Source organism: Dermochelys coriacea, chromosome 2 (assembly GCF_009764565.3).
Source record: "Dermochelys coriacea isolate rDerCor1 chromosome 2, rDerCor1.pri.v4, whole genome shotgun sequence".
In the NCBI taxonomy this organism is placed as follows: domain Eukaryota; kingdom Metazoa; phylum Chordata; order Testudines; family Dermochelyidae; genus Dermochelys; species Dermochelys coriacea.
This window is the reverse complement of record NC_050069.1, coordinates 65974218-65998340: the sequence shown is the minus strand read 5'-3', so window position 1 is coordinate 65998340 and position 24123 is coordinate 65974218. Positions and strand designations below refer to the sequence as shown.

General features: G+C 41.0%; 1 protein-coding gene across 1 annotated transcript in view; it reads left to right on the top strand.

The window, feature by feature from the left end:
* The window catches only part of CLVS1 (clavesin 1), a 132816-nt gene that overhangs the window by 41292 nt on the left and 67401 nt on the right, over window positions 1-24123 (top strand). Inside the window, exon 3 of the mRNA XM_038393260.2 lies at window positions 2559-2733. Coding sequence (XP_038249188.1) covers window positions 2559-2733 — 175 coding nt within the window. The remainder of the gene's footprint in view (window positions 1-2558; window positions 2734-24123) is intronic.

Below are 24123 nucleotides of genomic sequence, written 5' to 3'. Positions count from 1 at the left end.
GGTGCTTATACTTTGAAGGGTATTTTTACTATGTTATGAAGCAGGAACAAAGAAGCACAGAAAATAAACTGATTCTTCAGGATATTAGAGAGGTGGGTGAGGTAATATATTTATTTACCAAATTCTGGTGGTGAGAAAGACAAGCTTACACAGAACTCTTCTTCAGGTCAGGGGTACAACAACACATAACACAACAATCTTCAGGATACAGTTTCTTCAAAGCAGAAATTGTAAACTCTTAGATTAAGATTTGCCAAAAGGGGCGAGCAAAACTAAGGGTTGAATTCAGTCCTGACAGATCAGTGGAGTTGCCCTTGGTTTTATGTAGTAAAGGCAAAACCTGCTTTAAAACTATGCTTTCCAGTTTTCGTTTAGCTTAATACAAATAGAAACAATATACCTTCAATATAAAACGACTCATTAAAGATTAAAGAAAACAGCAAAATAAAACAGAACTAGATTTTCCATGAGAGAGCACAATGTGTCCCTCCCCTGTCACAGGCAATATTAACTTTGAAAACCAAATGGTAGCCATCTTTCCACATGGTCAGAGCTCTAAAAAATACAGTGCAAAGATAACAGGGCTGGAGCACCCACAGAAAAAAATTAGCGGGTGCTTAGCACCCTCTAGCAGCCAGTTCCCTCATGTCCCTCCCAGTGCCTCCCACTCCTAGCAGCCCAGCCGACCAACTACTGCCCCTCCCTCCCAGTCAGCTGTTTCACAGCATGCAGGAGGCTCTGGAAGGAAGGCGGAGGAGCGGGGATGGGCCACACTCAGGGGAGGGGGTGGAACTGGGTGGGAAGAGGTGGGGCAGGAAGCGGTGGGGACTTGGGAGAAAGGATGGGATGGAGTTTGGGGTGGAATGGGGTGGGGGGGCATTGAGCAGCCCCGGGCCCGGAGGAAGCCAGTGCCTATGCATACATAATCATTTCCATAAGGACTAAACTATATTTTTTTGGAGAGACTCATGCTTATTGTTTACCAAAGAAAGTTTCCCAGTCCAGAATTACATGTTAAGAAAAATGTACAGTGTTTTCTTTTCTGTCTTTGTTTATCTCTCCCTTCTTCATAACTACAGATGTTAGTATGTTAGTAATTATTCTCTCTGAGATGACAGAGCCCCTGCAATCAGCCTACTGCTAATTAATACAGAGTTCCTATTTTGATCTGTTGTCGTTATTTTCCATTTTATGCTTGAACCATATAAGCTGGGCAATGGCTAAAATTTATTATACAAAAAAATGAACCCTTCCCTCCTTTTCAAATAGCCTCTCTTATTTATCGCTATGTAATTTATGCATGTCTTGTACAGACTTGCCTGTCTGTTTCTGGTTTTCCTCCTTATATTGCAGACAAATTGTTGGTGGAATGTATCCAAGGAGCAGGAATTCAATAGGAGGGCTAGCTCAAGCAAATTTTCTTAATAAAGCTAAACCTTGTTCTATGCATTACTTATTTCACCCACCTGAATCCTATTGTCTCAGGTTTATAACAGGGTTCCTTATCTCTTTTTTAAATAAATATAATCTGTGGTTTCAGGATTCACAGGGGTAGCCGTGTTCGTCTGTATCAGCAAAAACAAGGAGGAATCCTTGTGGCAGCTTAGAGACTAACAAATTTATTTGGGCATAAACTTTTGTGGGCTATAACCCATTTCATCATATGTTGTTGTTGTTTTTTTAAATCTGTGGTTTAACACTAGTTTATTGCTTCTTACTCTAGAAATGTTGTTCAAATTCTAACGGGCTTTCCTTACTCAAAGATCTTAGCACTGATATCTGTACTTTTGAATTACTGTGCGGTTTCTACACCTTGGAGCATGCCAATATATGGCCAGGCAGTGCTGGCTAGGAAAGGATTTATACCAGGGGCCAAATCTTCAGCTAGTGTACACCTGGTAGTCCCTAAATTATAGGCTATGTTTCTGTTTCTGCAAAGAATGACTATAGCTCATAGAATATTTTCTTCCAGCAAGAATGCTGATTTGCATCAGGTGAAGATCTGACCATAGCTCTTTGATTTATCAGGGTCTGTGAGTGTGAGTTTATCACATTTAGTTTCTAGTTGTTACCAGATTCATTACTGTAAGAAAATGAAAAAAGGAGGAAGGAACAAAAAGGAACAGAACAGCAAAAAATTAATGAAAGAGAATACTTGAATTTTGTGAAACACAGGAAAATCTGGCTGATGCATGTCTGTCTCATTAGTTCTGTGGGCTTGCTAGTTGTCATAGTTAATGCAGAGTGTTTTAAACTGATAGCCTAAACCTGTTTCATTTACTATAGACAAATATTTTTCCAATGTAGCTGAGCTAAAATTTATTATAAGGGATGCCACAAAATGCCAAGAGATTTAACTCAGGATCTATTTTATCCATCAGTGAACAGATGTTATCAAATCAAGGAATTCCTTGGTGATGCTTTTTAAATATCTGTCTTTTCTAAAGAACTTCACCAAAATAAATATCTGTTTCCTTGTACATGAAAAATCCCAGGCATATCTGCATTTCCTGTGGTCTGAAGATAATTACAACCTTTTACGTCTGCTTTGGCCTTAGGAACTCCTTCACAGATATTCTACGGGCTATTCTGTTGTCCTTGGAAGTTCTCATTGAAGATCAAGAGCTTCAGATAAACGGCTTCATTTTAATAATAGACTGGAGCAATTTCTCCTTCAAGCAAGCCTCCAAGCTAACACCGTCCATCCTCAAACTGGCCATTGAAGGGTTACAGGTATGTTGAATGTGGGATGCATGCATGCACTCAGTTACCTAGGTTTTGTCATTGTAGTCAGGATAATATTTCTCAGAAAGCAAAGGGGAGAAAAATCAATAAAAAATTTCAATTGAAAATCATTTGAGTATCATCCAGTTATAGCCTAGCCCAAGTTTCAGATGTTTATTTTTGATTATCTATTGCTTTCATTTGAACACTAAATCATCATTGCCTCAGGCCTGTATTACTTACTGTAGCAATTAGAATAATGTTTAGAGATTTGAGATTTAATCCATTTAAGAGTTCCTGGGGATTAAAATCCCACAACATCTGCCTTATGAAGCATGCTATACATGTGTGGGGTGCGTATGTATGTGCAGGATGGTGAAGGGAAAGGAAGGGGGAGTGGTTGTTATTATCAGGAGATGGAAATATACTGCCAAATCATTCAAATATATTTGGGTTTGGAGTGTAATGGGGAAGAGGGAGGGAAGACCCCCTGTGGGACTCAATGTACTGCCATTCAGACTTCCCTAATTTCCCTCAGAAGCCCTCCAAGTATGATAATACACCAGACATTAAATTATGTTATGGTCCAGTTCAGAGGAGGTACGTGCATCTGACACCTGTAAACAAACAGGAACAAGGTAAAACTACATGAAAACCAGATCTGTATACAATGGGGCCATAGCATTCTTTAAAAGAGCTGTTATAAAGAGGATTGTGATCAACTGTTCTCCAAGCTCACTGAAGGTAGGGTAAGAAGTAATCAGCAATCTGCAGCAAGGTTAAATATTAGGATTTTTTTTAAACTGTAATGGTAGTTCAGCTGTGGAATAGAGAGATTGTGGAATCCCTGCCACTGGAGGATTTTAAGAAGAGGTTGGATAAACATCTGTCAGGGATGGTCTAGGTCCTGCCTCAGTGCAAGGGGCTGGACTTGATGACTTCACGAGGTCCTCTGTCTGGCTCATTGGTCTAACACCCTTACTTGGATACTTCAAGAAACCTTTTGTTCCCACTCCAAGGTTCTGTCTACTTGATGGCTCTGTAATAAAATCCATATGAACTCCCCCACACTGGGGATATATTACATTCAGTCTGCCGGCCTCTTAGGTATCCTCTCAGGACCTTTCACAGGCTTCTTCCTAAAGCCCCTCTCAGAATCTTTGATTGGAGAGACCCAAAGTTCAAACCCCTTTACTGATCTTTCTCTCAAAATAGTAAGCCACACCCTACTCTTTCCCATCCTGCCTCATCATGGAGACCCAATACAGGTCTAACTCTCTGCCAGTCTCCCTTAAATTCAGAAAAGAGAGCTGTCCTTGTCTGCTTTCCCAGCATGCTTTTCTGAGAGGCCTACAATTTTCATGTGCCTTGGAAATTGCAACCTCTTCTCTTCCCTCCTGAATGCCTTTGTACTGGGTAGAAACTAGGAACAGGCCAGTGCTGGATCCAGAACCTGTCTTAAAGGGTCAGCATGCCCCATTACAGTCCCCTAGGTCACCTGGTTTGTTTCTGTTCCTGTAAAGAACGAACATAACTCTCAGAATTAGGTTTCTGGTGAGAATGTTCACAGAAAAGGCATTTAAAATTAGATTTCTGCAAATATTTAACAATATTAGCAAGAAATTAGGTGTTTCTGTGAACAGTTTAGGTATTTACATGGCTCCCACTTTAGCATCTCCCTCCCAAATATTTATGTAGCTATCCTCACAATACCTTCTATGCTAGGGGGAATTAGTATTATCCATACTTTTACAGATAACAAACTAAAGCAAAGAGAGATTAAGTGATTTGCCCAAAATTACACAGGATTGAACCCAGATTGCCTGAGTCCTAGTCTAGTGCCTTAACCCAAAGCTTTTTATTACAGGTTCTGAGGCTGCATTGTTTTCTGATAAATCCCTGTGTAATGTGCAAGGATTTCATTTGTTTATCTACAGGCTGCCAGTCTTAGTGGCAGATGATTTCTTAATTTTTTTATTTAAAAAGAACACACAGATGATTGCAATAAATATATTTGGAAATAAAAATAACTGTGTTTCTAGAACAAATTAAAACAAGGGGAATGTGTCATGGACTGTACAGACCACTGAAGGATTCCATTTGCAATGGTAATTGTAAACGCTGCAATTTGGATTGCAAATGTTGGAAAACAATGCCTTGATGCTTCTTGAAGGTTACTACACCTCATGACTTCCAAACAACCATTCTGTTCATTTCACCCAACCAAAAAGGAAAATTGTTCTCTTTTTTTGTTGAACATAATCTACCAATCTGACACCAACTAGTACTGGGCCATTCATCTGACATCAGAATAAAGGAATCAGGAACTTCTTTAGAGAATTTAGACATATGAATTGCAAAATCATTGTGGAGATTGTAAGTCAAATACTCTTATATAAAATACAGACTTTTCAAGTGACTGATTTCCCTGTTTAAAGAGTTTCAGTAACTTTTTCATTTTAACATACCTGTCACTATCCTAATAATTGTTTTAGTTGCTTCAGATGGTTTTTAAATATAAGCAAGACCTATATCGGAGGGGGAAAGGGAGAGAACCACTGTATGAGTGTGTTGCTTCTACTTCAGAGGATGCCTGGATTCATAGATTTCCAGGCCATAAGGGGCCATTGTGATCATCTAGTCTGACTGTATAATACAGGCCATAGAATTTCCCCAAAATAATTCCTAGAGCAGATCTTTTAGAAAAACATCCAATCTTGATTTTAAAATTGTTAGTGATGGAGAATCCACCACGAACCTTGGTAAATTGTTCCAATTGTTAATTACTCTCACCTTTAAAAATGTATGCCTTTTTCCCAATCTGAATGGAAGTACTTAGGAGGTTCTAGTCTCAAGGTTTATCATGTCCACAAAATATCTAAGTGGGTTTAGTGCTTTGTAAATATCTGCAGCCACTAATCTCCACATGCCGATATTCAAACAGGCAGATTAATGGAATATACCCATTCCCTTTTTTAAGGAACAATATTGGACCAAATTTATTCCTGTATCAGGCCAGTGAAGTGGATGGAGTTACAGCAGGAATGAAATTAGTTCATTTTTTTATTATTACATATGGAGTTGAACCCAAATCCTGATCTCTACGGAGCTTCAGATATGAATTTTGCAGATTCTCTTCCTAATTGGCTGAACCTAAACTCCAAATCTGAAACCTCTCTCTCTCGTCTTAGGGAAACTGATCTGGATACAAACTCAGAGCTTTGGACCCATCTTTGTTTGAAATCTAGGATTATTGAAAAATAAACATTAATTGATTGAATAATATTTCTTGTCACCGTTAAGGTGCATCATGTTATCCATCCTGGTGAAAGAGAGCTGCTTGACTTTGTAACTCAGCCCTTTTAGTTTTTCTCAATCTGCTCCTGCAATGCAACAACACTAAGTAATGAGAATGGATGTAATTTAGTGCACGTTAATTAATCCCATTCTGTAGAACTTCCTCTAGTTATACCTAATATGCTTGATAGTAATGAAATTATTCATATATAGATGTTATGCAGATTTCTTATTTATGAAGATTTGCAGATGTACAAATTCTAGTTAAAACTCAAGTTGACCTGAAATCACATTTTGCTCATTTTCCCATTATTTATTGGAGTTCTCTGTATGTAAGATCACACCAGTTAGTTCATTATAGGTCTACAGGGCAGCTCTTCTCTTTCTCAATTACCCTATTTAATTCCCTAAAATAGTGCTCGTATCACCATCTTAAACAAGGGTCGTTCTAATGCTAAATAACTATATGTACAGTGTGGCGCTTTTAATTATACCTCAAATGTGCAAGGACAAATGTGTTCTAAGCAAGGCTCTGATTAATTAAGTCCATTCTTTCATAGTGAGGAAATAGTTGCTGAATGTCTTAGTAGATGCTAAAAGAAATGGAGTACTTGTGGCACCTTAGTCTCTAAGGTGCCACAAGTACTCCTTTTCTTTTTGCGAATACAGACTAACACGGCTGCTACTCTGAAACCTGTCATTATAGTAGATGCTTTATTTCTTTCTAGAGTTTTTCTATTTTCTATTTCTGTTTCTTTCACTGATGTCTGGGGGAAGGTAGATCTTACAGAAAAATGGTCATACAGAGGCAAAGGGGAAAAAGATGATATTTATACAAAAGCAATTTACTATGCCAATAAGTTGCTGGATTTTGATTTCTATTTGTTAGCATTTCTATGTGAACAGCTTTCCCCCTTCACAGCCTTTCTCTTTCTGATTGCTCCTGCTGTGAAGTCATATTTTTATGTCTGTGATGTTGGTCTATTAATTATCCCTAAGGTTGTGGGCAATATTGACTGTAGTTTCAGTTAATCGGAGATTAGTTCATCAGGGTTTACCTATAACAACATTTCTTTAAACAATATATTCTCGGATAACTAAAAAAATTCCAAGAAATATAGTGAACTGTGGAAAATAGCCACCACAATCCTTTTTGTAGGGTGACACATTTTGGAGTGATCCACTGAAAAGACCATGGATGCTTAAGAAAATTATGGCAGAGGTATAGCTGCTGCAGTTAAGCTGTACTGGGTGCAAGGAGAACTACAGAGATTTCCTTTTCCCTGCCCAGAGCTTTCTGAAAGGGAAAGAGCATTCCTAGGCACATTGACCATCCCAGAAGGGCTATGGGGGGATGGACTGGGGCTATGGCCCATTCCCTGTGCACAGGCAAATGCGAAAATAAATGTGTCTGTGTGGGCTGTTTCTTTTCTGAAGGTGCATGAAGGGTTGCCAGTGATATGGTCAGGGCTGTCCCTAGGTGGGTGCGGGGCCCGGGACAAATAAGCCTCCTCGCTAGTCTCCTCACTGTCCAACCGGCGTGCCCTGCTCGCCTCCCACCTGCCCGCCACTTGCCTCCCCACTAGTCTCCTTGCAGTCTGTCCAGCACCCCCCTGCACCACTCTCCTCCTTGCCGTCCGCCCAACTGCCTGCTTCCTCACCCTCCTCCTGCCTTCCCACCTGCCTCCTTACCCACCTGCCCGCTGCTTGTCTCCCCAATACTATCCTCACTGTCCATCCAGCACCCCCGCCCCTCTGTCAGCCTTCCCACCACTCTCCTCCTCACTGTCCACCTGCCCTCCTGCCTCCTCACCCCATTCACCTGCTGCTTGCCTCCCCATTTTCCTCCTTGCCCCACTCACCCATCTCCTCACCTGAATATTGTGACAAATGGCATCCTGATTGTACATCAGTTGGGATGCGGGACAAAGGGATAAATATTGGGACAGTACTGATTTTATTGAAGTGCAGGATCCCCCAAAGTGTGGGGCCCAAGGTGGTTGCCCTGATTTGCCCTACCCAAGGGATGGCTCTGAGTATGGTAATCCTGGAGACACTGAGCTTTTTTCTGCCATATGCAAATGCAATTCTCCTGCCAGGTGGAGCCAGCAGCAACAAGGGCTGGGGTCAGTATCTAGGGGTTCCTTTTCAAAAATACAACACAAAACCAGCTCGATCCCCCACCCAGTGACCTGGGATAATTACACACAACCCCTGGGTGCCTCTAAGAGGTAATACTTCACCTCTCACAAATACAGGTCTGAGTGTAGCAAAAACTTTTAATAAAAGGAGGGAATTAACTCAGCATTAATTTGGGAAAACACCACAACTAGGGTTCATAAACACAAACCATGAGCAAAATACCCACCCCGAGTAAGTTGGGCAGCATCTTTTTCCCCTCAGGGTCTTACAACCCAAAAGTCCCCTTAATGTGCCCATCCCTTCTCTGTACTCCACTCACAGTTGCTGTCCTTGGCCAGTGCACCCCCAGAGTTCAGAGGTTCATTCACTGAGTTCACCTCCCACCCTGTGTGAAAGGCAGGGGGTGGTAAGGAGGCACCTTACACACTGCACTCTTCAGGCACTCCATCACCCCAACAGCCGATTGCCATGCCTCTGCAGGGCTCTGCTCTGACCCTGTCCACCAGCTTCTCTGTTGACCACACCTCTCCACCAGCCTCCCTGCTGGCCACTTGCCACCCCCTCCACCAGCTGCCCACTCACCAAGATGTCTTCAGGGCCCCCCCACACACAGACTTAACACAGCTCTCAGTGATTTCAGCTGTTAGTGGGGGAGCCTCACTGCTGGTGCACACTGAGCAGTCTCTTGCAATAGAGACACTGTCCCAAAGTAGGTCTAATACTTAGACCTAGGTATCAGTGATTTCAGCTCCACAGCATGTATCAAGACTCTCAATTGAGTCTAAATTAGCTCTTTTATTATACTATGGAGAGAGGAAGGGTCAAATGGTATCTAGGACCATTAAACAAGGCATCCACGTCCCCTCTCAACTCACTGGGCTTTGGAACTCATGTCCCTTGCCTAGCGAGTGCCATTCAGATGAGGATGAGTCCCTCTATTGGGGCATGCTGGTACAGTTCTGCTGCTCTCGGTTCACACAACAAGGATAACAACCATTTATTATTCCTGCCCCAATAACAAGGGGACTGGAAATCCAACACCAGCCACAACTGATCATTTGGGCAAGCAATCCCATCATGCTGAGCACCTAGGCAGGGTGAGTGTGTCATGGAAACAATATCAGCTTCTGAAGTCTTTTTCCACAGCTCACAACTAGATGTTAGGGGAGAGCTCATTCAGACCCTGCTTACAGAAATATATTATCTCCAGCAATTGGTGCTCTGTTCTAGTGTGTGTATACATACATACGCATGCACAAAGATAGATCACACAGCCAGCATTGAAGAGCAGCCACCTATGAGTTGAGATGTGACAGCTTCTTTAACACCACGCAGAAACACTACAGAACACTTGAGAAAAAATCAGGAAAAGTGTCTCTCAAAAACTGATCCCAATTTGATTAGTTTAGTAAAGAAATCCAGAAGATCAAAGGATCTGGAAGTCCAACCGAGCAGCACGCAGCACGCAGTGAAAATATAGCTGAATGAAGGCATAGCTGCCTAGAGCAATTATAGCTAGATATATTATAACTAACACATGAATTTGGGTGTCACAAAATTGATAGGTTGTCAGTCAAAAGACAGAAGCTTATATCGATTAGTGACGAACCAAAGAGTTTACTGCTGTTTAAACATTTGCTTAGGATAATACCACAACTTTTTATAAACTAAGATTAGAATGGCAAATTACCTATAGTTAAAACTTCTGGTAAATTCTATGCAAAATTAGAAGTAGCTTTGAATCAGTAAATCCATATTCAGGGTTAGTGTGTGATATATGGGAAGAAGGCTTGACTCAGTTGTAGTTATTTGGGAAGGCAAGTTTAAACTGACATGTGAGTAGTTAAATAATTGTCTCCTGTTGTAATTTTAACTGAATTGTCATTAACAGTCTCATTGACGATCGTATAATGATATTGAAAGTATAAAGCTTGACTGATGAATCAATAAGAACTTGAATTAAGGAGCCATATTGATACCAAAATCACAATCTTAAAAGAACATGGAATAAATTTATCCCCTTGTGATAAGTCTCTGATTTATCAGTTACTTCCTGATTAAGCTTTAACATCCTAGGTTAAGTCAATTCATTTAGGGATAAATCCTCAGCTGGTATAAATTGGTGCAGTTCCATTGATCTAAACTTTTTAAGCTTTGTTGGAACTATAACATAACCATCTTTATTTTACTCTGTAATTTCTTATTGTATTATACATTCTATGTTGCTTAATATAATATATAAAGGCCATGTTCTGATACGCTACTTGAGAGGAATAAGACCTTATTCTGCAAGCAGTTCCACTGAATTCAGTGAGACCACTCAAGAAGTGCTATTCAATGTGAGTAAGGCTATTAGAATCTGGTCCTAAAATTATAAGGACTCTTGAGTCTGCACTTTACCTAAAATAAAATGAATTGATAAGGATAATTGGTTATTTAGAGTTACTTACCCAATGTGTATGTTTTATATAGAGTTAGCCAGAAAATAGTCCTTTTCCCCAAGGAAACATTTAATTTTTCAGCAAAAAATCTAAACCCAATTTTAAAAATTTGTTACTGAAAACTTTCAGCAGAAAACCAAAAACTTTGATTCATAAATGCCAGTCCATAAATGACTCATGGTGTTTGTCAAGTTCCCATTCTCTTCTATGACACAGGCTACTTGATTGGACTACATGTTCCATGATGCACCACTGTCCCTCCTCTGACTGAGCAACCGTGATGCATCATAGGAGTCCCTGGACAGTTTGCATCAAGAGAGATATTGTCCAATTTGTGAACCTGGTGGATAGAGGAGTAAGGAGGCAGTAGACAGCCAAACTACAACTCTTATGAGGCACCGCCACACCATTTCTAAAACAAAATGTTCTGGGTGCTCAGCTTGTTGATGAAAAGTCAACATTTTCCATGGAAAGCAGATTTTTTTTTTATTATTCTTCAGTTGAAAACCCAAATTTTTTTTGCCAAAAAACAGTTTGCTGGAATTTTTTGCCCAGCTCTAGTTTTATACTATATCTATCCAAATGTTCTCACACATCTCTTCCCCTTTTCCGGCCTCCAGAGACTGTCCCATGCTCTTGCTTTTCTCCACTCTTACATATCAACTTCTACCTGGAGTAGTGTTTTAAAAAAAATAAAACTGTGGGGGAAGAATGTATGCGAGGTGGATAATCTTGAGTGCAGTCCACATCAATAACTGTGATCATTATTCAAACACAATTAACTATTCAATAAATTGCACCCTTTCAATTTACTATAAGTGCCTGAGTGAATGTTAATAGGGTCACTGAGCTCTTTGAACTGTCACTGACGTCAAAGAGCTCCTGTGGTTTGCAAGAAACAGCATAGTATAATTTTGCTTTCTTTGCAAGGGCATTTCTTAATGATATCATTATACCGTCTAAACTCCAACTCCATTTTTAGAAATGCAAAATGCTTCAGCTGACAAGTTATCTTCCCTTCTCCCTTGGAGAGTTGAATCTCAATTATAATTTATAATGTGTTACTTACCCAGTGAATATTCTTTTTCTTGCCTCTGGAAGGTGCCAGCTATGGTATTTTTAATGAAGTACCCTGTTTTACAGACTTTCTACTCTAAAAGTAGAGCAACTGCTCTTAAAGAGATAGGCTTATCAACAAGTTTGCTGAGCAGACAAAGCAAATAAATCCCACTTGTGTTATCTTATTAGGCAAAGCAAAATAATTTAGATACATCTCTGTTGCAGACAGTGTTGCTGCCTGCACAATATGTCTGGAGCTCTAATAAGAAACCTTGCAACCAGAATTCTGCCATCAGTGAAGGTGTAAAGTGTGTGAGCATGTACGCAGGCATGTGTGCATGAAGTACTGTTGGGGAAAAAAGGGAATGTTCATTCAAATGTTTGAAGTATATTGCTCTGACTGTTTTCACTCCCTCTTTTGGGGTTAATGTTCCATAACTATTCTAGCAAATGAGCTAAACTCTCAGGAGTCTTTGTTAAACTGGCACAGGAAGTGAATGTTGCAGAATATTCACAGAAAGTGAATTGTGAGTCCATCATTCTGAGAATTCACCACTCTAATCAGGAAACAGAAACGTACCATATTAGCTATGTATCCATCCAAAAAAGCCAGAATGGCAAAAAGTGAGTATTCAAAGCAGTACTTGTAGCAAGTAGTGGGTGAGTAATCGATATGCTGAAATATACTCACATAACATATACAGCAAATAACTATGAATAGAAATAAATTGGGGGAAATTGTGACCTGTTGGTAGACAATTTCCCATCAAAAACCAAGAATGAATAAATTGTTCACTACATATCTTGACGGGGTCAGACCAGATGGCTACAGGACAGTGATAGAAGGTAGATATATTAGCCCCAGATTAAGCAGGTTCCTTTTCCCTGAGTAAGATCATGGGCTGTTCTGAACAATCAGGAAGTTGCTGGAACCAATGAAGGCAGGCTAATTAGGACACCTGGAGCTAATTAAGAAGCTACCAGAATCAATTAGGGCAGACAGGCTAATCAGGGCACCTGGTTTTAAAAAGGACCTCACTTCAGTTAGTGAGGATTGTGTGAGAAGCTGGTAGCAAGAGGCACTAGGAGCTGAGAGTGAGAAGACGTACTGCTGGAGGACTGCGAAGTACAAGCATTACCAGACATTACCAGACATCAGGAGGAAGGTCCTGTGGTGAGGATAAAGAAGGTATTGGGAGGAGGCCATAGGGAAGTAGCCCAGGGAGTTGTAGCTGTTCCAGGAGACACTCTAGACAGCTGCAATCCACATGGCCCTGGGCCAGAACCTGGAGTAGAAGGTGGGCCCGGGTTCCCCCACATCCCCCTCAACTCCCTATTTGAGACAAGAGGAGGTGACCTGGACTTTGGGTCCCACCAGAGGAGAAGGTCCCTGGCCTATCCCAACCCACCAGGTGGATCAGCAGAGACTGCGGGGATTGTTCTCCTCCCTTTCCCCATGCTGGCCAGTGATGAGGTTAGCTGAGTAAATGGCAGGTTTGAGCCACTAGCAAAAGTGGCCAAACCAAGGGCTGATGTGAATCTCTGAGGCGAGCAAACCCACCAATAAGTGCAGGACCCACCGAGGCAGAGGATAAACTTAGTCACAATATATTTTGCCCAGCTTTAGCTGTGTGCATGGATAGGAGAGGGAGAGAAGCCAGTCATACTACAATATACAGAGTTATTTTATATCCCTATCCCAAAGAGGAAACTAGGTCTGGAAGTTCACAAGCTTAAGTAGCAGGAAGAATATGGAAAGTGATCATCTTTGCCTAAAAGCAACTTTGTCAGTTAATCCTCTTTTAACAACATTTTTTGTTTATTTATATTATACAGTACAAATACTGAGTGAATAACCACTTCATGGGTTCAGAATAATGAGTCTTAGAAGGCTTCGCCTATTAATAGAATGATTTGGAAGGACATGAACATTTTGCTGGAAATTGTAACAATCTATTTTTAAAGGCACCGCTGGTACAATAGTTTTGGTTGATTGCACTTTCTATTTCCCCACAATATCACTGTCTCAGACATTGGGTCATAGACAGTATCCTCCCCACTGTTTATGTTGTGTTGGGGGCACAATTTCACAAGTATATAATGTTATCAGTTGCTATTATTCCTGATGTTGTGGCAACCAAAAGGCAAAAATCTGTGACTTTCTCTGTATGTGCTCATTCACAGGTTGGGTGTGCAAATTCCAAACCCAAAGAACCCCCAGACATCACTTCTGCATGGGGCCTGTAGGCCACACTTTCAAGTCAGAGCTCTTTGAAATCAGGCAGCCTGGCACACTGAAAGAGTGGGAAAACATTTTGTAAATGATTTCATTGGAAATGAAACATCTGTTGATGTGTATGTAGGCAGCATTTCTTTTCTAAACCTGTCTGCTTCTGTAGAGGCAGCCTTGAAAAAAGTGACACAGTTGGGCACTTTGAACTCCTTGACTTAACTCAAATTTCATTGCAGCTTAACTGTTTTGTCATGTAAAGTATGTACCGCAGTTCTTTAAAGATCTCTAAATAGTGTCTGTATATGCAAAATGCAACATAGCAGTAACTTCTGAATGTTTTATCAATTCTTTTTATCTCAATTTCCGCATCTTCAATCATGACCTCGTTTAGCTTCCTGCTTGCTATTGCATGCATCCACATGCAATAAGTAGTGAAATATTGCCATGAAGGAAACTTTATGAAGCAGAGCTGTCAGTGCCATTTATTTGTGTTCAGTGTCAGAATTATTCAAATGTGCTTTGTGACAATGCATCAAATATTAATAAGCTTTCTATAAGGAGACAGTAATGGAAGGAAATTTGCAGTAGTTTGCTTTGCTAAATATACAAGAGAACATGCTGTTTCACATATTTTATTGCCATAACCGTCACATTCCCATGTTACGTCCTTCCTCCGATAATTTTTACCTATAAAACCTGATTTCTGAGATATTGTCTCTCCTTCAAAGAGATATATTTCAGGTGGCTGGGAGAATCTTGAAAGGTTCAAAGTCTTTTGGGGATGAATGCTTTTAAAAACTTGTAATATATTTGGGGGAAAACAGCACATTTTTCAAATTATAAACCTATTTTTGACAGGGCCTTGAAAATCCCTATGAATGCAACATAGATAAAATACATTAGTTTTCATCCTGTGGCAAAAGAAATTAAATAAAATTAGAGGTAGATATGTCTGTAAAATATGTCTACTTATGTAGCAATATAAGCAGAAGCTGTTCAAGACACTCTGCCACCTTAGGCAAAATTCAATGTGCTGCCCCCCGCCTAGCCCAAGAACAGAACTTCTCAACCAGTTTCATTGGACTTTCATGGGGAAGGGGCAGAAAGCGTTTACATGGTTTAGTATTTATAGCAGAAGTCAGGGCAGGGGGCAAGCAGCACGTCTCAGCACCACTAACTCGGATTTGGCCCAGCCACTCCTCCCTCATGAGGGTGTCCGATAGGTCAAATTTGAGTGACTGATGTGATCCAGTGTCCGGGTTTGCAGTCCCACTCAGGTTTGGCCTAGCCACCCTGATGCCCTAAGCAGAATGTGCTGCTATAGGCAGCTGCCTAGTTTGCCTACAGCTAGAGTAGCCCCCGAATATAAGGGTTTCTGTCCTCTTCTGGTGGCACCCACAAGAGAAGAGAGGACTGCAGGTCAGACACTCCATCAAGCAGGGGGCAGTATACATATAGATTTATGAGGAAATCCTGCCTCAATCCTTAGAGGTCCCAGACACAGAAGAACTGGTTCTGTGTTCTGAGACAGGACAAGTGTTATGATATTTCACTTCCCTATAAAAGGTTCGCTGCACGGTCACACAAGAGAGGCTGGGGGGCGGGGGATGACAGCGGGAGGACTGGCTAGGTTACCATATTGCTGGGATCCACCAGCCGTTTTCCCCAGGCTGAGTGGGGCACATAAGCTCTGGGAGTTACAACAGCCTCTAGGCATCAGTAGTGTCCAAAGACCAGCTGTTCAGCATGTCTAAGCCTTTTCCCCTTTATTCAGGCACCAGCTGTTCAGCACACCCACTAATAGGGATCTCAGTCTCTTCCTGTCCATCTCAGTCATAACTGTATGAAGCACATTGTCTCCCTCAGTGGGATCAGTATCAGCATGCAAGTACTATGCTTAAAGTACTATCAAGAATTAGTAGTTTGGGCTGGAATTTGTCCCATCACTAAAGACACTGGTCCAGAACTTCAGGAGTGTAAACCAGATGGTTCCATTAAAATCAGTATTGCTACACCAATTTATACCAGCTGAGGATCGGACCCATTACATTCAAAGTGTATAAAAAGCAAAAACAACAACCCCGTTAAACTAGATTTGCTAAAGATGATTTTTTTCATTAATTCTTGCTTATCTACCTCTGATTAATATAAAACTTGTAGATTAACACTGTTTTGATCAAAGAGAGAGCTCTCTGATGCGCCCTGTAAAATGAAAGAAGTTGCAATCAGCATGTGAAAAAGACCTGTTAGTGTCTCTCTTTAGACAACCTGTCTCTCTCTCCTTATACACTCCAGTAACAAAATTAAATAAATAAATAAACCACTCCTTTCATTATCATAATTGTATAAATCTTTCTATTTCTAAGGATTCATCTATTACTGAAACATAGCAATCTATGGGGTGGACTGTGGCAACTGTTTAGCAATACAATGCAAAATTCTTCATCTGCAACTTTTTTCCAGAGAAAACCACTGAGATAGTGACATGAAAATGTTTTGCCAAATTGTTCGTCTTGAAAGCCCTCCCACCAAAATAAAAAAAAAAATCAAAGCATATTGTGCTAATGACTTTCATTTTAAAAGTTCCTTTAATTTTATTTTTAAAAATTCAAAAATGTTTCTGAGTGGTCATTTTGATTTTGTCAAAACAAACATAAGAAGGGCCATACTGGGTCAAACCAAACGTCCATCTAACCCAGTTTCCTGTCTTCCGACAGTGGCCAATGCCAGGTGCCCCAGAGGAAATGAACAGAACAGGTAATCATCAAGCGATCCATTCCTTGTCGCCCATTCCCAGCTTCTGGCAAAAAGAGGCTAGGGATACCATCCCTATCCATCCTGGCTAATAGCCAATGATGGACCTACCCTCCATGAATTTATCTGGTTCTTTTTTGAACCCAGTTATAGTCTTGCCCTTCACAACATCCTCTGGCAAAGAGTTCCACAGGTTGACTGTGCATTGTGTGAAGAAATACTTCCTTTTGTTTTAAACCTGCTGCCTATTAATTTCATTTGGTGATCCCTAATTTGTGTGCTATGAGAAGGAGTAAATAACACTTCCTTATTTACTTTCTCCATACTAGTCATGATTTTATAGACCTCTATCATATTCCTACTTTAGTTGTCTCTTTTCCAAGATGAAAAGTCCCAGTCTTATTAATCTCTCCTCATACGGCAGCCATTCTATACCCTTAATCATTTTTGTTCCCCTTTTCTGAACCGTTTCCAATTCCAATATATCTTTTTTGAGATAGGGTGACCACATCTGCACACAATATTCAAGATGTGGGCGTACCATGGATTTATATAGAGGCAATATAATATATTCTGTCTTATTATCTATTCCTTTCTTAATGATTCCCAATGTTCTCTTGGCCTTTTTGACTGCCACTGCACATTGAGTGGATGTTTTCAGAGAACTATCCACAATTATTCCAAGATCTCTTTCTTGAGTGGTAACAGCTAATTTAGACCCCATCATTTTATATGTATTGTTGGGATTATGTTTTCCAATGTGCATTACTTTTCATTTATCAACATTAACTTTCATCTTTCATTTTGTTGCCCAGTCACCCAGTTTTGAGAGAGCCCTCTGTAGCTCTTTACAGTCTGCCTGGAACTTAACTATCTTGAGTAGTTTTGTATCATCTGCAACTTTTGCTACCCCACTGTTTAGCCCTTTACCCACATTATTTATGAATGTTGAATAGGACTGGACCCAGTACAGACGGCTGGGGGACACCACTATTTACATCTCTCCATTCTGAAAACTGACCATTTATTCCTATCCTTTGTTTCCTATCTTTTAACCAGTTACCAATCCATAAGAGGACCTTCCCTGTTACCCAATGATAGCTTACTTTGCTTAAGAGCCTTTGGTGAGGGACCTTGTCAAAGGCTTTCTGAAAATCTAAGTACACTATAATTACTGGATTCTACTTGTCCACATGCTTGTTGACTCCCTCAAAGAATTCTAGTAGATTGGTGAGGCATGATTTTCCTTTACAAAAACCATGTTGATTCTTCCCCAACAAGTTATGTTCATCTACATGTCTGACAGTTTTGTTCTTTACTAAAACTTTTCATTTGACCCCAAATTAATTTTTGATTTTTCAATTTGCTGAAAATTTTGAAAATGTTCGTTTCAGTCTGACCCGAAACAAACTTTTTCCAATTTTTTGAAATTCCCAACAAACTGAAAAATCCATTTTTGCCCAACTCTACACAGCAACACTGTAGACCTGATTCTCCTTTTACAACTTCAACAGCTATTTCTGGTTTACACTGTTGTAAATGCGAACAAATTAGTATTAACATCAGAATTATATTGTTTAAATATATCAATACATCATATGCAGTGTCAATGAACAGGGAATCGCTAAATGTATGTAGTCCAGCCTCTTTGAGTTACAGGCTTCATTTTTAAAACAAATCTGTACTTTAATGCATTTATTTTCAGCTTCAATGATATATGGAGCTGCAGTTTTGATACGACTTGCCAAATGTTTCAGCTGATTTACATAAAAAGGTTCACAGGCTGCAGAAACATTTGCCTGAAGGATAAAAATAATCATGCAAGAAATCAAAATGTTGAAAAGTGTATTAAATGCTGGCATTCAGTGGAAAGCTGCTTGCATTTCTCACTTTGCACATCTAGTATGTACATGTCAGAGTTCAGTGCACTAAAAGCATAGTTTCCTTAACTAATTCCAACATTTCAGTTGGATCTCCACAGAGCGCTAAATTGTGTTATTTACCCCCCCCCCTTACTTTGCAAAGGGGATGGGGTGGAGGTGGAGAGGTTGTACTACATCAGGATGAGCACTGGGGAGATTGCTACTTACACAGGCACAATCTTTCCCAATGCTTCTCTGCAGGCACTTTGCACCAACCATTGGTCCAGTAGGGGGAAGGAGTTGGACCATGACTCCGCCTACTCCCTGCCCACATCTACTTTTTTTTTTGGCATCTTGCTCGCCAGTGGAGCCAGATGTGAGTTGTCCTTGCAATTCCCAGAGCTCAGGGAGGGCAGAGACTGATACTGTGGGAGGCCCTTGTATGGTGTTGTCAACTCAAAACATTCAATCATCATGAATAAAGCCCCACAAAAGCATGAGATTGGCTTAAAATCATTTTTTTAAAAAAAACATGGCTAATTGTATTTGCCGTCTAGGTTTTTGAGCCTTTAAGGTGCACTTGATTCATGTTTTCAAGCTATTCTCTGCCACCATGAGGGCTCAAGCTAATTTTTTTAAATGAAAGCTGAGATCCTCATGCAAATCGTGATTCCAGCTGCTGGAAAGGAACGTGCCAAAAATCACAAGACTTATGATAAAAGCATGAGAGATGGCAACACTGTGATTGTGCAGCTGCATCCCATCACTGCTTTATCATTTGTTGCCCCCCAACTCTACTTGAATCCTGGGTTCAGTGGCTCCTCCCCTTAGGCTTGGGGAGGGGCCTTCAGATGCAGGTGGGATTTCAATAGGGGTGCAAGGCTGCTTGCCTACCCCATAGCCCATGGGAGCTTAGGCAAGGGCTCCTCACAACCTGGCCTCTACTAGTCCTGTGGAAGTGCTAATTGTGTTTCTTTGCTGCTTTCAGATCTATTTATTCATCTTTATCAGAAGTGGTGCCATTAGTGGAAACATGGGGCTCAATTATCCCCTTACTCTGAACATTGTCAGTAGTCATCTGCTAGGTGGGTGCTGGTGGATGGGCCAGTTTTGACACAAAAGTACCTCATTACATTACTGACTGCAGTTCAGATATTTGCCATCACAGGCAGTGTCTTAAAACAAATGCGTTTTTCCTTTAAATTAGGAGGCACTCCAGTGATGAAAGAATACATTTATACTGCTTTTTGCTTCTGTTAGCCCTGCTGAGACAAACCAGCAAAGAGACAGTATGCTGGAAACGCTTGTGCATCCACTGAATTCTTCACTAATCATTTATACCTGTGCAAACTCACTGGGCTGTATATATGTTAAAGACAGAATTTGACCTACAAACCCTTTACTATTGGTGAGAATGAACAAGAAGAAAAGAACCCAACAGTACTTTCAAATCCTAGGTGGAGTTAATGTGGTTTGTTTATTAGCAAGAACACATCTTTTTTTTACCTGCAAAATGAATATATTTGATTTGGAAATCATTGTGAGATAGACAACAAGCACTCATTTGTTATAGTGATAGAAGAGGGCTTTTCGTTCAAGCAAACAAAGGCATTACAAGAGCCAATGGCTGGATGCTGAAGCTAGACAAATTCAGATTAGAAATACAGTGCACATTTTTAATGGCGAGGGTAATGAACCTTTGGAATAATTTACTTAGAGGTTTGGTGACTCCTTCATCACTTGAAATCATTAAATCAGGATTGGAAGGTTTCCTAATAGATATGCTTTAGCTCAGTCAGGCCTTCCAGGACTTGACACAGTACTCAGTGGGGGAAATTTGATGGCCTGTTTATGCAGGAGGTCAGACTAGATAATTATAATGGTTGCTCCTGGCCTTCAAATCTAGGAATCTATGAAAAATAGGAAAACTGATTCTGCTCTTTTTGCACAGTACACTTTTCAGTGTAGAAACACAATTTAATGTTGCTTGTCTCTGTATTCCTGAGAGATAAGGCAGCATCTAAAATCTAAAGGGAAACATTTTTATGCACCAAACCAATCACTCTTTGACAAGGATGCAGTCTTAGAAAGAGATGATCAGCACCTACAGAATTTTATTAGTCAGGTCAATCTTGGCCTTCTCACCCAGGTATTTACTTTTGTTCTTTACTAAATTATGTTCTTTATTAAAACTTACAAAACTTTTCATTTGACCCCAAATTAATTTTGATTTTTCAAGTGGAAGAACTACATCATGAAGAGCTTTTTGACCCAGGTCTGTCTTTTTTAGAGTTCCCAGTAGCAACTAGTGTACTATAAATATAGGAGAACACAATGTCTGTTTCAAATAAGACAAAATGGTTAATATCATGTTTAATGAGATAATTGTATGCTTGGCCTGCACTTTGAGTCTAATGAGAGACTGGGATAAGCAAAAGTATGAGTGAGAATAAGGCCTCCAATTCTTATCCTGCCCTTGCAGTATAGACTTAAAGAAAGAGCTGATATGTGACTCCATGAAGGTAATAATGTAATCGGCCTTCCTGGGAAGTATAGGAAAGATTTTGTACTAATGCAGCACTAAAGAGCTTCTCACTCCTAGGACCTGGTGATTTCTCTTTGTAGTTTATCTTTTACTTGAGCTAAGGCAAACTTAAAGATGCCTTCAGCAGAAACAGAGATTTGAACTAAAGCAGCGGTCTGTCACTAGGGTACTAACAGCTTCCGGTTACTCAGTCAAGACTGCTCAATCTCTAATTTTGAATAATTACAGTAATCTCCAACACAATGGTTTGGATTTGGGTCCCATTTTGCTTACCCCCCTCCAAGCTCGGGAATTAGGTGGAAAGTAGATAAACACTTCCATGTGAGGTTCATCTTTTTTCCAAACAGAGCAAAATGAGAGGGGGGAATTTTTCAAAACCCAGATCAGAAATGGCTCACATCTGAGTCATCACTAACTGACAGCAGGGTACAAAGGAAATCGGATGTTAAATGTTCCTGCAATTGTAATTAAACTACTATTTCTGTTATACTAATGTAAAGTGTTATGCAAGGGATACATTAATATTAGCCATAGACGGGGAAACTGGGTTTAAGTAGATTTTTAACCTAACGTGTCTGTAGAGTTAAACATTTCAGCTTTATAAAGTACTTAATATTATATCCAAAGAGAAATAATAAGTTATATAAGTGGTGTAGCATTGGTAGGTGTCATTCCCCAGAGCCTGTTCTGGTCAGAGTCTGTACCAAGGGGATGGCCACAGCTGGTTTTCTGATGCCTAATGCAGTGTCAGTAATGAGGAGCAGAATGAATCAGGAGAAGTCCTAGCCCTGGTCTACACTACAAGTTTAGGTCAAATTTAGCAGCATTAGATCAATTTAACCCTGCACCCATCCACACAACAAAACCATTTTTGTCAAGTTAATGGGCTCTTAAAGTTGATTTCTGTGCTCCTCCCTGATGAGGGGATTAGCACTGAAATTGACACCACTAGGTCGAATTTGGGTTAGTGTGGACGCAATTAGATGGTATTGGCCTCCAGGAGCAATCCCACAGTGCTCCATTGTGACTGCTCTGGACAGCACTCTTGACTTGGATGCACTGGACATGTACACAGGAAAAGCCCCACAAACTTTTGAATTTCATTTCCTGTTTGGCCACCGTGGCGTGACCACACAGAGCGCAACAGCAGAGATGACCATGGAGTCCCAGAATTGTAAAAGAGCTCCAGTATGGACTGAACGGGAGGTACTGGATCTGATTGCTGTATGGGGAGACAAATCCATGCTATCAGAACTCCATTCCAAAAGATGAAATGCCAAAATATTTGAAAAAATCTCCAAGTGCATGAAGGACAGAGGCTATCACAGGGATCCACAGCAGTGCCACGTGAAACTTAAGGAGCTCAAGCAAGCCTACCAAAAAACCCAAGAGGCAAATGCCTGGTCAGGGTCAGAGCCCCAGACATGCTGCTTCTCTGATGAGCTGCATGCGATTCTAAGGGGTGCCCCTACAACTACCCCACACCTGTATGTGGACTCCTGCAAGGGAGTCTCACGCAACTGGGATGAGGATTTTGGGGGTGAGGAAGATGATAGCGCACACCAGGCAAGCAGAGAAACAGTTCTCCCTGACAGCCAGGAACAGTTTATCACCTTGGAGCCAATACCCTCCCAACCCGGGCTCCCGGACCTTGAAGGCAGAGAAGGCACCTCTGGTGAGTGTACCTTTGTAAATATAATACACAGTTTAAAAGCAAGTGTGTTTAATGATTAATTTGCCCTGAAGACTTGGGATGCATTCGCAGCCAGTACAGCTACTGGAAAAGTCTGTTAACGTGTCTGGGGATGGAGCGGAAATTCTCCAGGGACATCTAAATGAAGCTGTCCTGGAGGTATTCCCAAAGCCTTTGCAAAAGGTTTCTGGGGAGGGCAGCCTTATTGCGTCTTCCCTGGTGAGATACTTTACCATGGCAGGCCAATAGCATGTAGTCTGGAATCATTGCATAAGAAAGCATGGCAGCGTTTGGTCCCGGTGTTTGCTGGCATTCAAGCAACAACCGTTCTTTATCTCTCTGTGTTATCCTCAGGAGAGTGATATCATTCATGGTCACCTGATTGAAATAGGGGAATTTTATTAAGGGGACATCAAAGGTGGACATTCCTGCTGGGCTGTGTGCCTGTGGTTGAAAAGAAATCATCCCCGCTGTTAGCCACACGGGAGAGGGGTGAAACTATCATCACAGAAAATTGGGTGTGGTGGGGGGTTAGTTGGATTTGTGCTGCACATAACCCCAAAACATCAGCCCCTCCTTTTAAATGGCCAGTGTGTCTTTTTCAATTTTAATATCCCTTTTTTTCTTCCCGCAGCTGCAAATGTTTCAATGCTGCGAATAGCATCTCCATCCCAGAGGCTAGCTCAGATAAGAAGGCAAAAAAAACCACACTCGTGATGAAATGTTCTCTGAGCTCATGCTGTCCACCCAAACTGAAAGAGCCCAGCAGAATGTGTGGAGTCAGACAATGGCAGAGTCCAGGAAAGAACAAAATGAATGTGAGGACAGAGGACGCGTGAGAGGATAGATGGCCGGAGCAACAGGAGAGGTGGCAGGATCAAGAGGAAAGGTGGCAGTAGCATGATGAAAGGAGGCAGGATGCAATGCTGAGGCTACTGGAGGATCAAACTTATATGCTCCGGCATATGGTTGAGGTGCAGGAAAGGCACAGACCGCCACTGCAGCCCCTGTGTAACCAACTGTCCTCCTCCATAGCCTCCTCACACAGATGCCCAAGAACATGGCGGGAGGGAGCCCTCCAGGCACCCAACCATTCCACCCCAAAGGACTGCCCAAGCAACAGAAGACTGGCATTCAATAAGTTTTGAAGTGCAGTGTGGCCTTGTCCTTCCCTCCTCCCCTCATCCACCACCCTTCCCGGGCTAACTTGGCAGTTATCCTCCATTTGTGTGATGAATTAATAAAGAATGCATGAATTTGAAACAACAATGACTCTGCAAACAGTGATCAAAGGTGGGAGGGGAGGGCGGTTGGCTTACAGGGAAGTAGAGTCAACCAAGGAGGCGAGTTTTCATCAAGGAGAAACAAACAGA